The sequence below is a fragment of the Mytilus californianus genome, unplaced genomic scaffold, assembly GCF_021869535.1.
Source record: "Mytilus californianus isolate M0D057914Y unplaced genomic scaffold, xbMytCali1.0.p SCAF_2, whole genome shotgun sequence".
In the NCBI taxonomy this organism is placed as follows: Eukaryota; Metazoa; Mollusca; class Bivalvia; order Mytilida; family Mytilidae; genus Mytilus; species Mytilus californianus.
In genome coordinates, this window is record NW_026262668.1 from 87,736,672 (window position 1) to 87,752,922 (window position 16,251).

The window sequence follows — 16,251 nt, forward strand, 5'->3', positions numbered from 1 at the left end:
TACTTGTAATACATAGATTACGCTCATTGAAATCCGAAACGTCACTACAGACACGAGCATAGCGAAAGAGTTGGGATATATAAACACCGTAAGACGGTGCCAAAGGAACATCACCGTCCAAAAAAGGAAAATTAACAATAGGAAAAGAAAAATCATCCCTTTTGTAGTATGTTTTTGTGTAGAGTTTCTGGTGTAATACTGAAATATCTAAATCTAGGAAAAGACAGTTATTGCTGTTAATATTTGATTTATTTAAAGTAAGTTCCTTTGGATAAATTTCAGCAGTACATTTAGAGAATTCTTGATTATTCAACGAAAAAATATCATCAAGATAACGGTTAGTGTTGTTGAATTTATCAATTAAATAGAATTTAGACGGTTCTTTACTGAGTTTGGCCATACACTGTGATTCATAACATTATAAGAACAAGTCTGTTACTAAAGGGTCACAATTGGTGCCAATAGGAATACCTACAACCTGTCGAAAAACTTTATTGCCGAAACGTACATAAACGTTGTCAAGGTGAAAAATTATAGGCTTAAATCATCTCATCACACCTCCAGTAAGTATATCTAGTATATTAACCTTTCTCATTTGAGAAAAAAGGCTTTATATGAGTTGCAGCAAATAAATTTGCAATCAGATTTATCAAACGACCATTTAATTAGATAGGAAAACTTTAGTTTGATAAGATTATGTGGAAGTGTAGTGTAAAGAGTGGAAATGTCAAAACTGTCAACCGAATCAAAAGAACCATCAAAAGCACGTAGTTTATCTAAAACATCCAAAGAATTTTTTACACTCCAAAAATGGTTAATTCCACTATTTTATTATGTTTTATTACAAAAATTAATGATAAGTTCTTTGATAGTAGTTAAGGAACTCGTTAAAAGCACCGACAGATTAGTAGTAGAAAACTTACTATAGGTAGAGATGAAACGATATTTTACGTTTTTTTTTTTGTGTAGTTTAGGTAACCAATACATAGTGGGGACCTTCACATGTGCAGAGGAGGCCTTAAGCTGAGCTGTAGTAGTGACATGATTATTTACTATACGACTCTCTTCTGAGCGTACGGCCTTGAATGTAGTTGAATGCATAATTTCATTCTTACGGACTTCCGTGTAGTATTTACGTCATACCACCACCACATTGTTGGCTGCTTTGTCGGCCGGTACGAACACAAAACGCTTTGCGAGTACTTGAATTTTGTTTTTAATCCTAGAAATGGGCGTATTACTTACTCTTTTACTTATTTCTAAATTATTTTCGAAATGGGATATGCGAATATCAAAAATATTCAGACATTTATTTAAATAGTAATCAAGTGACTTTTTGTCAGATTTCTCCCGTTGACACCATTTTTTACATTAGGATGAAAGATGTGTTTATTAATAAATTTGAGATGTGGATGGACGTTTGTAAGACAGGTTTTGATTACAAATTGGAAAACAAGTGTAATGTTTGAGACCTTATTTCCTATAACAATGGTGTTTGGGTTAGGGCGTTCTTGGTGGGGATAAATCTCGAAAAGCTATTTGGACGCATGAAATGTATAAAGTTTTATTCCATTTGTCGAGATTGCAATTATAAACAGTAAAAAGGGGTCAGTAATTATGAGCATTAATATCGATTCTGGATAAAATATATCTGAACCGCAATTGTAGTATAAACAAAAAGTGCAATTGACGATCTTTTTGTAGAGATCAGTATGTTTTATGCATCTGCGTATTACTTAAAAGAGAAATTTAAAACTGCATTGCTAGCTTTATCAATAAAAACACAGGTTGTTTATAATGAGGTTTAGATTGGAATTTACTCTTAAAGAATTGAACTAGTAAACTGTACACATACCAAAAATTAAAAAAATTACATTGTAATTATTGTCAAATGTGTATTATATTTTTTAAGTAATGTTTGTAGATTCACACGGTGCATCGTGTCCACATGGATGGACGAGTCATGCCTTATCCTGTTATGTGTTTATAGAGGATCTTCTTATTGACTTTACGGAATCAACGGTACTGGAATTATAATGTTATATATAGACTTTGTCATTTTCAAAATAAGTTAAAAAATAATGATACAGTACTATAATTAAGTTGAAAAGCAATTTCTGAATATGAATTCAAGTAAAATAATTGTGTGTCAGAAACGTACGTTCTGAAAACGCCCGGAAATAATCGACCTCAGGTCGTCCCTTGCCAAGGTTATTATCGCAAAAAATATATACCTCATATATATATGGGTCTTCAAACAAAATAGGCTTGATAATTCTAATTTCGTTTTATATAACCGTCACATATCAATATATCGTCATCCAGAGAGTGGCATGCTCCATCTGAATAAATGTTTTAAGACTATGGTCACTGCTATCCTCATAGGATATGAAAATAACATGACCTATCCCATTTGAACCGGGATTAGTGGGAGGGGGTTGATAAGGAATAGATTAAATTGAGTAAAATAATGAAAATCTCTAATATGATACATGTATAAAACACAAAAAACAATCGCCAGTACCATTTGTATGATAACGCTGATCACAAAAATCCCTGTCATCTCATTTGTATCTAACTCTAAAACACATTGGCCAGAGTTCATCAATTGTGTCTAGGATAAGTATATGTACAAAACCCAATCAAATTTGATTAGTTTCACAAAATGACCACAGGTAATTCCCTCTAGTAAAGAGGGACTTTCAATCCAAAATAAAGAAATAGGTTAATGGAGGATGACCTTGGCTCATCATGTTATTCATTCATATAGAAAGGGGGTTCATATATGTACAAATTCTAGAATGATAACCTAGGATCATTTTGTTCTTACTATCCAAGACAAAGGTGATGAACTCGGTGAATTGTCTCCTACGCTAATATTCAAGCGTCACTGATGAGTCTTTTGTAGACAAAACGCGTGTCTCGTGTCCTAGCATATTTGATTATTTTTTTATACAAGTGCAGACGAACGAAACCTAACGTCAATGTGTTATCTCGTTTTATACAACCAAGTCGAATCACCTCAGGTTATTTTGTTAAACTCGTCCTATACGTAGGAGATTAACTAGGGACATATTCTTCTGCAATGAAGTACAATGCCGATGACCTCTGGTCATTGTGTTATACTAATTCATTTCAATAAAAGAAAATGACCTGATTTCATTTTGTAATATCACTCTTGTAGTTAGTAAACATAGTATTTAACCTCTGGTCGTTTTGTTCTTCATTGGTATACAAAGAATGATAACCCGGGGTCATGGTTGTCACAATTTATTGATAAAGAGAGTTTTAACATGTTCAGCACTATCATACAAAAGGGTTCTGCCTTGGGATTTTGTTTTTACCTTGATGTGTATCTTCTTTATCGATTTATAAGATTCGAACATCGGTAATCTACTGTTGCATACATTTGTATATGTATCATATTAGAGATTTTTAATTATTTTCAACTTCTTTCAGACTATTTATTTCAAACGTTCCCTAACCTCGATTAAACAAGTTATGTTGAGAGGTAAATAAAGGCAACAGTAGTATACCGCTGTTCGAAACTCATAAATCGATAGATATAAAAACAAATCCGGGTTACAAACTAAAACTGAGGGAAACATCTATTTGCATACTCCTGATTCGAGGGTAGCAGTTATCCTAATCATCATTTTTTCAAATGGTTCATACTATTCTTTAGCTGACGATCTCAATATTTGGCGGTTGAAAACGAAAGAAGAATTGTCATTTAATCTGAAACTGTATGACATAGACATTGTCTTCTGTAATGACTTAAGGTTATGGATGACCTTCGGCCGATTCTTACCGGACATTTTGAGAATGTGCACCAGAAATAATATGTTGATTAATTTGATTAAACTACATCGATTCTAATAGGTTCATTCAAAATTTACAGTCAATAAAATTAATCAAGAACAAATATTATCGATTTGTACTTATAAATACATTGAGTGAACATTTTATACAGATCAAATATGGTTATGGGTAATTCCATAATTCTGTTTTTTTTTTCAAACGCATAAAAAGTACATAACCAAAGAATTAGGAATACTACTTTCCTTTCAAACATATCACAAATATGTATCGTGTAAAAGTATAGAAGGTGGATCGTAATTAGTATATGCATGCTTATATAAGTCTTTTATTCCATTTATTTGTGCGACATACTTTCTTTTAACGCACTCTTCGTGCGACTTCATTGCATTCCAAATTCTGTTCATCTTAGTGAGTGTTCGCTGGGTGTATGGTCAATTACTTCTCTCTTTATCAGTAGTTTTCGTATTATTTGTTTGGATTTAATTCACTGCTAACGACAAACTGCATGAACGTTTACATTCAACGTGTACATAAAGATTCACAATATTACTGAAGAATAAAACAGTGGAAGTGGTGATGTTAACTGTTTTATTACGATCATAGATGACAGACAGAACATTTGTCTAAATTAATTTATCCACAGAGAACGTAATTCTTATTTATCTAGATTCTCAATCCGAACTACGATCTACATCACATGTAATTTATCTGGGCTGAAGTAACGTGTTTTTACCGTATTTTGGGACTAGAAATGTTATTGTAAATTCTCAGAAAAATATTAAATGGATGAATATTTTTCATAGCATGTTTCATAGCAACATGTAAATTCATGGAGTATCATGAACAAGGAAATGTTGTATTTAGTGCTTTGCAATCGGAATGCTAATTATTTTAACGAATGACTTATAGTGTATGTTACAGTAAATAAAAATAACCAGTGATGAGCATAACCCCGTGAAACTTCTAGGAAAGATTCTGATACAACTTTAGAAAGGGGTTTGAAGAGATTTGTGGTAGAGTTTGTGTGGAATGGGGAGAGAATGTGTTGGGGAACGACTCATTTTTAGACTTATACCTCGAATTTGACATAAGCGGTCATCTCAGTACCAGAATCTATGACAAACAAGACGATTTTAATTTTGAAATTATAAATTGCCCCAACCTTATCAGCAATATATCAACTTTACCTGCATATGGGATATACATTTCCCAACTTATTTGGTATACAAGAGCGTGCAGCTGCTACTCAGACTTTATAAAACGTCACCAGTGTCTGAGCAGAAAGTTGATGAGCCAAGGTTATGTCAAAGAACGTCTCGTCCTTTTTCTTAAAAAGTTCATTGCAAGAAAATAAGACCTTGTTGATATATATTACGTAACAACTTCACAAATAATACATGATGGTCTTGAAGTATAGATTCTAGGTACTGAAGTTGTTTATCGTCTTAATTATGTTTTATGGTGGTCTTTTTATTTGTCCGTGTACATTTTTAACCTTTACTGCTTAGTCCATTTTGGTAATATACTTTTGGCGTGGCTCGGTACTTATACATACCGCCATTGTGTTATTGTGCTATGGTCAATTTTGTATTCTTGTCTTTAATGTTTGCGTATATACCTTGTCTATAGTGTCTGTAGAGTGTCTATATGCCATTTTGTTTTTCTTTGTTATAATAGTTATGTTTTATAGTGATTAAGATTATATTACAATGTTGACTACTCTAACCAAATATTTGACATTTTTACCTATTATGTCTGTTTGTTTTGCTCACACATTGTTGTCAATATAATGGAATTCTATGCGACTGTCATATAAGTGAAAGGTTAAGCTAGCTATAAAACCAGATTTAATTCACCATTTTCTACATAAGGAAATGCCTGTACTAAGTCAGGAATATGACAGTTGTTTTCCATTCGTTTGATGTGTTTGAGCTTTTGATTTTGCCATTTTATAAAGGACTTTCCGTTTTGTATTTCCCTTGGAGTTCGGTATTTTTGTTATTTTACTTTTTTTGTACTCACTGGTAGATGATTCTTTAGACAATTTATGATTAAAAAGATATGGCAATATACGTAAAACAGCAACGACAGAAAAACAATGGACTAGTCGACATAGGGTCTTATACAAAAAGAAAAATATCTTATCTAGACATATAAAGTCAAGCGTCTGGTTGTTCAAATACAGATAAATTGTTAATTATTTAAACTATAAAAAAATCTACCATTATATAATATGCCTACTGGTCGGAAGCAATAATTTGCCCTTAATTCTGCACCGAATATAAACGTTAAACGGTGCTATTTTCGTTTGTCTGTGATCAATGTGACATTACGAATTGTTATTATATGCTTGATTTAAAGAACGTTCATGTAATTTGTCATATAAAATAAGGAATATATAGAAATAGCAAAAAGAAAGACGTAACTGCCAATTGAACACACACTAAGGTGTTATCAAAACATTGGTAACAGGTGAGTTTGAAAATATTTTTATACATACATGGAAAATCCTGCAAATACACACGCTGTATTGTCCATCCAAAGAAAAGATTCTACTAGTTTTCTGTGTTCTTCAAATATTTTTCAACCCAGATCCCTCCAATTTCTAAAATGTTTGTATATACATTTTTTTGTACATTAAAGATATGCATCAAAGTTAAGATACATATTTGGAAAATGTGAGCAAGTTTGCATATATAAAGATGATCTAGTGAAAAAACGGCATTTGACCACAGCAGTCCGACAAAGCATTGTAGAAATTTTTAAACCTGAAATGCAAATTTTGGCTGATTTTTACATCGATGACCTTGAGGTCAGTCCGATGTATTGCTATCGCCTAGATTTCCATTATGTAAATTAGTTTTGGTTTTGTAACCGATCTATAAACATGATAAATATGCGCACATAAACGAGTGCAAAATAACATTCCTTGTCATTTGATATAAATACATCTCTTCAATGAATACTGATAAAAATATTTTTGTTTACAACATAAATTAATAATGTGAAAATGTTTTGTAGTTAGATATATATATATAAGTAAAAAATCATTGATAATATCAATGCACACGTACCGAAAAATTGTGTTAAAGCATGCGGAAGAATATCCCAAAGAACGTTTTGCGACAGGACCGGTAACTCTGTAATTGTTTTTGCGGGAAAATATGAATGCCTACTCGTATCCAATCTTAGAAAAATCGAATTTTTACAGAAAAGTGTCCACCATGCACTTGCATTGCACTATTATTAGAACAGTATAATAGAATGATATACAAACGGATGCAAATCATATATATATGTAACTGTTATTTAAATATAATATATAACAACAAATCAGTGTATACTGATTTGTATCACTACAATATAATAGTTATTACGGTGAAGTTGAATTTCCTATCATTTATTCATCATACTCGCACGCACTTGTCTAGAAAAAAATATATCTCTGTACATTAACCTCAGTTTCAGGTAAAGAGATATGTTGTTTTTTTCTGAGACAAGTGCTTTTGACCATCCTCAAGAACTTGTGGTCATCCGATGTTCAGTACTTCAGTACTTTGATTATAATTTTGCTTGCATCAGGAACACTTTAATCGGAAGACGGAAACAGTAAATAATAAAAAGAAAATTATTAGCAATTAGAGATGGTCAAATTATTTTGAATGAACAAAATAAGTATTTTAGAAGTTATTGGCACTAAAATCCTACTACCTGATTTGCATGGAATATGATTTCATGGATGTCCGTCATTTCGAAATTCAATAATTGGTTGGACATTTTTGTATTTATATAATAAGTTGAATATGAACAGTCATATTTTGTTCAAGTAAGAAGCTTGATTTATCTATACCTTTCAGTCGTTTTGCAATCGACTTCAGGGGAAACTCGTAGAAATAGAATCAGCAGATGAGAACAACTTCATACGAAATTATTTGCTCCATAATACGTCTCACACACGTAAGTTGTTTTTCGTATAAGACACTTATACAAATGTATTATATTCATACCTACGCTTAGACTCACCTTATGCTAACTGTGTTTATTAATTTGTCAAAGGAACCATGTTTCAAAAACCAATAGAGATACTGCAAAAAAAAAAACGACAAAATGCTGCGTTAGGCACTACTTAACTAATGACATTTTCATTGTAATAAAATTGAGAATGGAAATGGGGAATGTGTCAAAGAGACAACAACCCGACCAAAGAGTAGAAAACAGCCGAAGGCCTCCATTGGGTCTTCAACACAGCGAGAAAATCCCGCACCCGGTGGCTGGCTTCAGCTGGCCCCTAAACAAAAATGTGTACTAGTTCAAGAAAATGGACGTCACACTAAACTACAAAACATATAAATGAACTAAAATTAAAAAACTACAAGACTAACAAAAACCAGAGGCTCCTGACTTGGGACAGGGGCAAAAATGCGGCGGGATTAAACATGTTTTGAGATATGAACCCTCCTCCTATACCTCTAGCCAATGTAGGTAAACAAACACACAGCAATACGCACAGTAAAACTCAGTTTTAAAAAAGTCCGAGTCCGATGTCAGAATAGGTAACAAAAGAAAATAAGCAAAATGACAATGCTATATAAATTAACAAAGGACTACTAGCAGTTACTGACATGCCAGCTCCAGACATAAATTAAACTGATTTAAAGATTATCTCTTCATCATATGAAAATCAAGCACAATCCCTCCTGTTAGGGGTTTAGTATCATACCATCATAAAATATATGAGAAGAAAATAACCCGTATCATGCCAACAACTGGTTTAAGAATAAATGTGTTTATTTCCGATGCAAAGACCCTATGAGTGAATCAATATTAATACCAAAATATGCCATCCTTAATGACCTGACAACAGTATCGTAACTATATCCCTTCTGAATAAGTCTGTTCAAAGGTTTGGTTAGCTTTTGAGTTGAATGCCGACCTTTTTGTGTTTTGTAAAGAATATTACCATAATAGATTGGATGTGAAATACCTGAACGTATAAGATGTCTGCATGTTGATTTATATTTACGAATGATGTCCTTGTACCGATGATAAAATTTAGTATATGTTTTGACTAGTTTGTGATATAGAAAACCCTGGTGTAATAATGTTTTCAGTATTACAGAGGTTTCTTTCGTTAAAATCAAATACGTTGTTACATGCACGAGCGAATCGAACAAGTTGAGATATATAAACACCATAAGAATGGTGACAATGGAACGTCACCATCTAAAAATGGATAATTAACAATAGGAAATGAAAAATCATCTCTTTTATCATAAATTTTGGTATAAAGCTTCCCGTTAAAGATATAGATATCAAGATCCAGGAAAGGGCACTGTTCATTGTTAGTATTAGCTTTATTTAAAGTCAGTTCAGCAAGATAAATCTCTTTAGTGTACATACTGAAGTCGTCGTTATTGAGAGCCAATATATCATCCAAATATCTAAAAGAGTTATTAAATTTTTGTAGCAGATGTTGTTTCGATGGGTCTTTGCTGATTTTAGTCATAAATTGTAACTCATAACAATACAGAAACATGTCTGCAATAATTGGTGCACAGTTAGCCCCCTTTGGAATTCCGATAACTTGACGATATACGGAATCTCCATAGCGAACAAAAAATGTTATCTAGTAAAATTTAAGGGCAGTTATTGTATAAAAGCAAGTCCAATTGACATAGTTCTTTTGTCTGGTGTTACTAAAAAATAGCCTAAAAAAGTTAGAACATATATATTCGCATAATCTCTTTTACGGAGGAAGTTTTTATACTTAATGTTTTGAAGAACACTTTTGGATCGGTGGAACTGACGCCGTGTTTGAGAATGAATGGATGTGGATATCTACACTGGAAAAAATGGAGTTCACTGATTGGTCACCTAATCAACCTGACAACTATATGTCACATCAGGATTGTGCAATGTTTTTCCTACCTGACAACTATCATTGGAATGATCATTATTGTGATGTAAAAGCTGGCTACATCTGTGAAAGAGAGTATGTTGATGACTTTAAGATATTTCAGATAAACCCACTTTTCTATATAAAATTTGTCTTAATTATGAAATACAAAACTCGCTCATGTGCCTTCTCTGCGATTGTCACTTTTCACATTAATATCACGAATTATTTTTTTTATTGAATTTCTTTCATTCATTGCCACGTATAAGATTTATATGTCGGCTATTATCCTTATGTTCCAGATGAAATATTTCGGGTAAAAACAATTAAGTTTGAATTTGAAGCGCACGACGTAAAAGTTCTGCGAAAATGTTTTCTTTATTGATGTCATAAATAAAATTCTACGAGACGCATTGTCAACGTCATAAAAAATGAGATATACGGTCAGTGACTTTATATCACAAATAAATAAATAGTCAATCGATTTGTTGGCGCAGATTGCACAGTTGCAGTATAAAAAAGCATTTCAACGGATCAGATTCTCGATTAACAAAATAAAGAGTGTCAATTTCAGTCGTTTTTTCCTCCTAGGTCTGTTGTGGAAGTTTTTGTGTTAGGTGCAACAACAGTAAAATTTACAGAAAATAATCATATCAATGTTATTGAATGTCAGAAAAGAGTGCTGACTACTTCATGTACTTGGCTGTTGATACACTCAGATCGAAACTTCCACCAAAGTAGAATAGAAAAAGTGTCTGTTAATCTCATCAAAGATACGAGGCTTATAATTTAGTACGTTAGACGCTCGTTTCTTTTATACAAGACTCATCATCGGCGGTCGAATCAAAACAGAAAGACAGCCAATTCATTTACGAAGTTAAAAAGGATTGAAAAACAAAAACTATATACCTTAACTGGGGAAGATATGCCTCGGTGTTTTAAATAATTTAGAAACTTCAAGAAAATAAACAAATCAAGTTAATATGCTATGAATGTATACGAATCAACAAAAGTAACAATACACAAGTTTGAACTCAAATTTATCATAAAATATAATAAAAAGGAAAAACTGTTAAATTATCCAATGAAAAACATTCATTTGCAAAGCAAATGTATATGATTAAAAGAATCTGACCAAATTGGAAAGTGAGAAAATACCGTGTTATTGAACACAGGGGTCAAATTTATTTTACGGAAAATGATGACAATAGTCGGCACTTAATTTCGAAGATGAGAATTAAGTATTCAAATATCTGCAAAGTCATTCATAATTTTAAGTAGACCATGTTTACGTTTAAAGTTTTAAGTTCAAAAATCGATTTTTGAATTTTTGGGTGAAAATACAATTTTTGAAATAACAAAAATTGCAAAAAAAAAAAATTCGCCTGTTTGCCTTAAATCGATGGTTTTGATAAGAAAATAACACTCTGTAAATATTTGACCAATTGGGCAATTATTTACCTTGGTACAGTGTATCCAATTTCATTATATATGGAAAGTACATTGCCTTGTATCGTTTCTTTTGTTGACTATTATATATTTGCAATACAGTATTTACATTAATTTGAAAGAATCAAGTTATACATAAACAAACATCAAAGAGAGTATACTTGATCATGTTATATTCAATGGAAAATGAGAGGCGACAGATACCAAAGGGATATTCAAACTACGAGGAAACGTCATTTCTTCATTAATACCACTAGTAAATGAATTCTAGCCTGGTATCTATGATGAATGTATAAGTCAAAAATATTTTGAGCTTAACATCATCTAAAAAGTCTGAACAATAAATTATTCAGTCACCTTTAGTCTCTCGGTCGTTTTTCAGACCTGTCCAATGCAGTTAATTCATTACAATTCAGACAATTCTCTCGCAGTCAATTCAGTACTGTTCAGTAGCTTTTCAGACAATCCTTATTATGATGATAGGAACAGGTAAATAACAACTATTGAACAATCTGAACATAGACTGAACAGCTAGCGAATTGTCTGAACAGTACTGAATTTAAGCCATTGGAAAAGTCTGAAAATGACCTAAAAATTTATTGTTCAGTCTTTTAAGAGTTGATTAGATCAAAATGACTGTTTCAGATTAAAATTGGTTTTCTAATGTACAATATAAAAGGATACCTTCAAAACACACGTCGAGTTCCCTACTGTTATAAAACAGCATCTATTTGATCATGGAACAAGACATATTGACATCATGGCCAGTCAACAAACCAGGCGAATGCACATATATTCTTTACAAACACTTATATTCTATACAACAGGCATGTAAAAGGACATAATACTTACACTTCTAAACCTTTTATGGATTAACCATTGGTAGTACAGAAACTTGTTAAAGAATGTATATTACTTTTTCATCGCAGTTTTGTGTACATGCATTGTCAGTCAACTTATCCGATAATAATTAAATAACTACTAAATGACACACAGACCGTAGTGTTTTCCGATAAAAATCTGCTCTATACCTGGAAAGTTTCGAATTAAATTATTACAAAAAAAAATTAAAAACAATATTGTAAAGTCGTCCAAACAATGTAATACAAATTGATGGGCAATTTCTATGATAATCTACTCAGATCGAGGACTGTAGTGAGTGCAAAAAGCTCACTCCATTTTGTCAAAAACATTCATTTGTTTTGTTTTTCGGTGTAAGTACACAAGTTATATGACAAACAGTCGATCAATAATATATCGTATTTCTTTTGTCTTTCCTCAGCCAATTTGATGCATACACATGCTAAGGATATTCATATTGGCTCCTCAATTTTTAAATCCATGTCCAACAAAAATCACAGCAAACGATAGAAATTAGCAAATACAGTATAAATTTCAATTTTCAAATTTATAAAATCAATAAAACACTTTTGTTTTAACGAGTTTCTAGACTGTTTTTACGACCAGCCAGAGTTCACAATTTACCTATTTAGTCGCTACACTATAGGATTACATGTATGGCCTTTTTTTTGGGGGGGGGGGGGGGGCATGGCAAGTTACATGGTTCTTTTCTCAAGTTTCTCAAAACAGTTGTAGTTGTATGTAATAAAGTTCGATAACGTTCAACTGTACATGTACCTTTTAAGATTTCGAACATTTTGAAAAATCTAATTTCAAGACAATGAATTCGGCTGCTTTTGTTGACATCTTTTTATTATGTTTTTTGTGTTTAAGTATATTGAAATGTTTTATTATTTTTACATTTTTATTTTCAAATACTTTCTGTATTCCTACAGTATCATGATTTGATTTTATCTCCTTTTTGCAGAATAGAAGATGGAGGTAGTGTAATAGGATGATATTGAATGATTCAACTATTCTCGAGTTAAAGGAGTATACCTTACTATAACAATAAAAACTGCAAAAATCATCACTTTGGTTTTAGTTTTCATTTACCAGTTATTTATCATTTATATGGATACAGTTGTAACTGTTATGAAACCATTTGCACCAAAATAACAAATACAAACTCAAATAAGATTTGAGTAATTATGATTGCACCATATTAAGCTGTCCAAATTACCTAGCAAAAATTGAAGAAAGTAAAACATTACGTATGCAGTCGCAATATTTAGACATTGTATTTTTATTTCAAAACAGGCAAACTAAAGTAATGTTTTTAGTCAACAGCCTTTGCTGTTGTGTTGGTGTCATCTGCAATTCCGCGGACGTCGATTGTGTCAACAAAATTTACAAAATTATATTTGAAAATAACGATATAGTAGAGCTAAAAAACGTAAATAGAGTAGATGTATATGTATAAAAAGAAATGACATAGTTCAAACATTTACTCCTGATAAATACGTACGTAAATTGGTGGCACAGTAAAAACAGTTACGTCCAATAAATATATACGAAGAGTAACAGTACAAACGATTACTAATGACAACTATTTGCAAAAAGTAATAGCACAGTTAAAATATTGACTAGTGAGGAATATGTACGAAAAGTTATGGCAGAGTACAAACATTGAATCCTTGGGAATATGTACGAAAAGTGAAGGCAGAGTCCAAAGATTGACTCCTGGAAAATATGTACGAAAGCGGAAAAGAATTGCAGAGTACAAACATTGACTAGTGAGGAATATGTACGAAAAGTAATGGCAGAGTACAAACATTGGCTTCTGATGAATATGTACGAAAAGTAAAGGCAGAGTACAAACATGGACTCCAAATAAATATGTACGAAAAGTAAAGGCAGAGTACAAACATTGACTCCTAATAAATATGTACGAAAAGTAATGGCAGAGTACAAACATTGACTCCTGATGAATATGTACGAAAAGTAATGGCAGAGTACAAACATGGACTCCTAGTAAATATGTACGAAAAGTAATGACAGAGTACACACATGGACTAGTGATGAATATGTACGAAAAGTAAAGGCAGAGTACAAACATGGACTCCTAATAAATTTGTACGAAAAGTAAAGGCAGAGTACAAACATGGACTCCGAATAAATATGTACGAAAAGTAATGGCAGAATACAAACATGGACTAGTGAGGAATATGTACGAAAAGTAATGGCAGAGTACAAACATGGACTCCTAATAAATATGTACGAAAAGTAATGGCAAAATACAAACATGGACTAATGAGGAATATGTACGAAAAGTAAAGGCAGAGTACAAACATGGACTCCTAGTAAATATGTACGAAAAGTAATGACAGAGTACACACATGGACTAGTGAGGAATATGTATGAAAAGTAATGGCAGAGTACAAACATGGACTTCTGATGAATATGTTCGAAAAGTAAAGGCAGAGTACAAATTTGGACTCCGAATAAATATGTACGAAAAGTAATGGCAGAATACAAACATGGACTAGTGAGGAATATGTACGAAAAGTAATGGCAGAGTACAAACATTGACTCCTAATAAATATGTACGAAAAGTAATGGCAGAATACAAACATAGACTAGTGAGGAATATGTACGAAAAGTAATGGCAGAGTACAAACATGGACTTCTGATGAATATGTACGAAAAGTAATGGCAGAGTACAAACATGGACTCCTAATAAATATGTACGAAAAGTAATGGCAGAGTACAAACATTGACTAGTGAGGAATATGTACGAAAAAGAATGGCACAGACCACATATTTGTTTTTGAGGAATATGTACGAAAACTGATTACAGAGTACAAACCTTGACAAAACAATAAAGGCAACAGTAGTATACCGCTGTTCGAAACTCATAAATTGATAGAGACAAAAACAAATCCGGGTTACAAACTAAAACTGAGGGAAACGCATCAAATTTAAGAGGAGAACAACGACACAACAAAAACACAACATTAAAATGTAACACACACAGAAACGAACTAAAATATAACAATGGCCATATTCCTGACTTGGTACAGGACATTTTAAGAAAAAAATGGTGGGTTGAACCTGGTTTTATGGCATGCCAAACCTCCCGCTTTTATGGCAACGTCAAACACAACACCAAAACGACAACATCACATGACAGGACCACAATACAAATAAATGGGAGAACATATAGGACAAAGAAACACACGAATAATAGCTAGCAGAAGGTACTAGGCTTAAAATTCAATACACCAGACGTGCGTCTCGTCCACACAAGACCAACCAGTGACGTTCAGATAAAAAAAGTTTGAAAGCCAAAACAAGTACAAAGATGAAGAGCACCGAGGACCAAAACTTCCAAAAAGTTGCGCCTAACACGGACAGGATTTTCTGCCTGGGACAAGAACATCCTTATTATTTAGAATAATTTATAATTTTGCAAACAGTAAATTTTATAAAATGACTATATAATAGATATACATGATAAAACAAAAGTGGGGACTAACTACAGAATAAAAACGGATACATTACATAAAACAACTTAATCCAACATATAAAAATACACAGCCGAGTTAGCTAAAGCCTCAACGCACAAAGTGACGTCACATTTGAAATTCTAAAAAAACACACAAAGTGACGTCACATATGAATTTGTAAAAATATTTCCCAAAAATAAGATAGGATTAGGATTGATTCAAGATTAGATTTGTAATACTACCATTACATTTATTAATAACAATGAAAATTACAATACTTATTTATATCAAATTGTGGTAGTAATTAAATAATTAATTGTATTATCTAGCTATGTCGGTGTTTCTTCTGAATCAAACTGTAAACCAAATATATCGTATAAATTTCGTTGAACCAAACTAAAATCTAATAAATGAAGGGGGTGATTAACTATCTATACCATAACACACGAATATAACAGAAAATACGTTAAGACATTTGACAAAATCCGACGAGAACAACAAATATAACATCAAAATTAAATACATGAATTTGGGATAGAAAGGTACCGTGACACGTCTTATAGCAATGCGGTTTCACACTCAGCAAAACAGTCACAATCGGGAATAAGTCACGTTCGGTAATTAAAAGATCAGACGACGTAATGACAAACCACAATCTAACACGTGGTAAAAATGTCCTTAGTTAGTTTTGACAAAGACACATCGTACGGATCAACCAATTGGTGATGGTGTCCG

At 32.3% G+C, this 16,251-nt stretch overlaps 1 protein-coding gene across 1 annotated transcript; it reads left to right on the forward strand.

Moving 5' to 3' along the window:
• The first annotated feature begins 1,914 nt into the window (after positions 1-1,914).
• Positions 1,915-13,026, forward strand: LOC127727715 (perlucin-like protein). The gene is made up of 4 exons (XM_052234830.1): positions 1,915-2,022; positions 7,680-7,779; positions 9,604-9,814; positions 12,996-13,026. The coding sequence occupies exons 1-4, from the start codon at positions 1,915-1,917 to the stop codon at positions 13,024-13,026; spliced, it is 450 nt and encodes a 149-aa protein (XP_052090790.1).
• The last annotated feature ends 3,225 nt before the right edge of the window (positions 13,027-16,251 follow it).

What these genes read in the sequence shown, in the direction of transcription:
- LOC127727715 (XM_052234830.1), top strand. Translation starts at nt 1,915, where the DNA reads ATGTTTGTAGATTCACACGGTGCATCGTGTCCACATGGATGGACGAGT. An exon ending in TTGACTTTACGGAATCAACG is followed by an intron (nt 2,023 to 7,679) that starts GTACTGGAATTA and finishes TATACCTTTCAG; the next exon opens with TCGTTTTGCAATCGACTTCA. An exon ending in GGCTACATCTGTGAAAGAGA is followed by an intron (nt 9,815 to 12,995) that starts GTATGTTGATGA and finishes TCCTTTTTGCAG; the next exon opens with AATAGAAGATGGAGGTAGTG.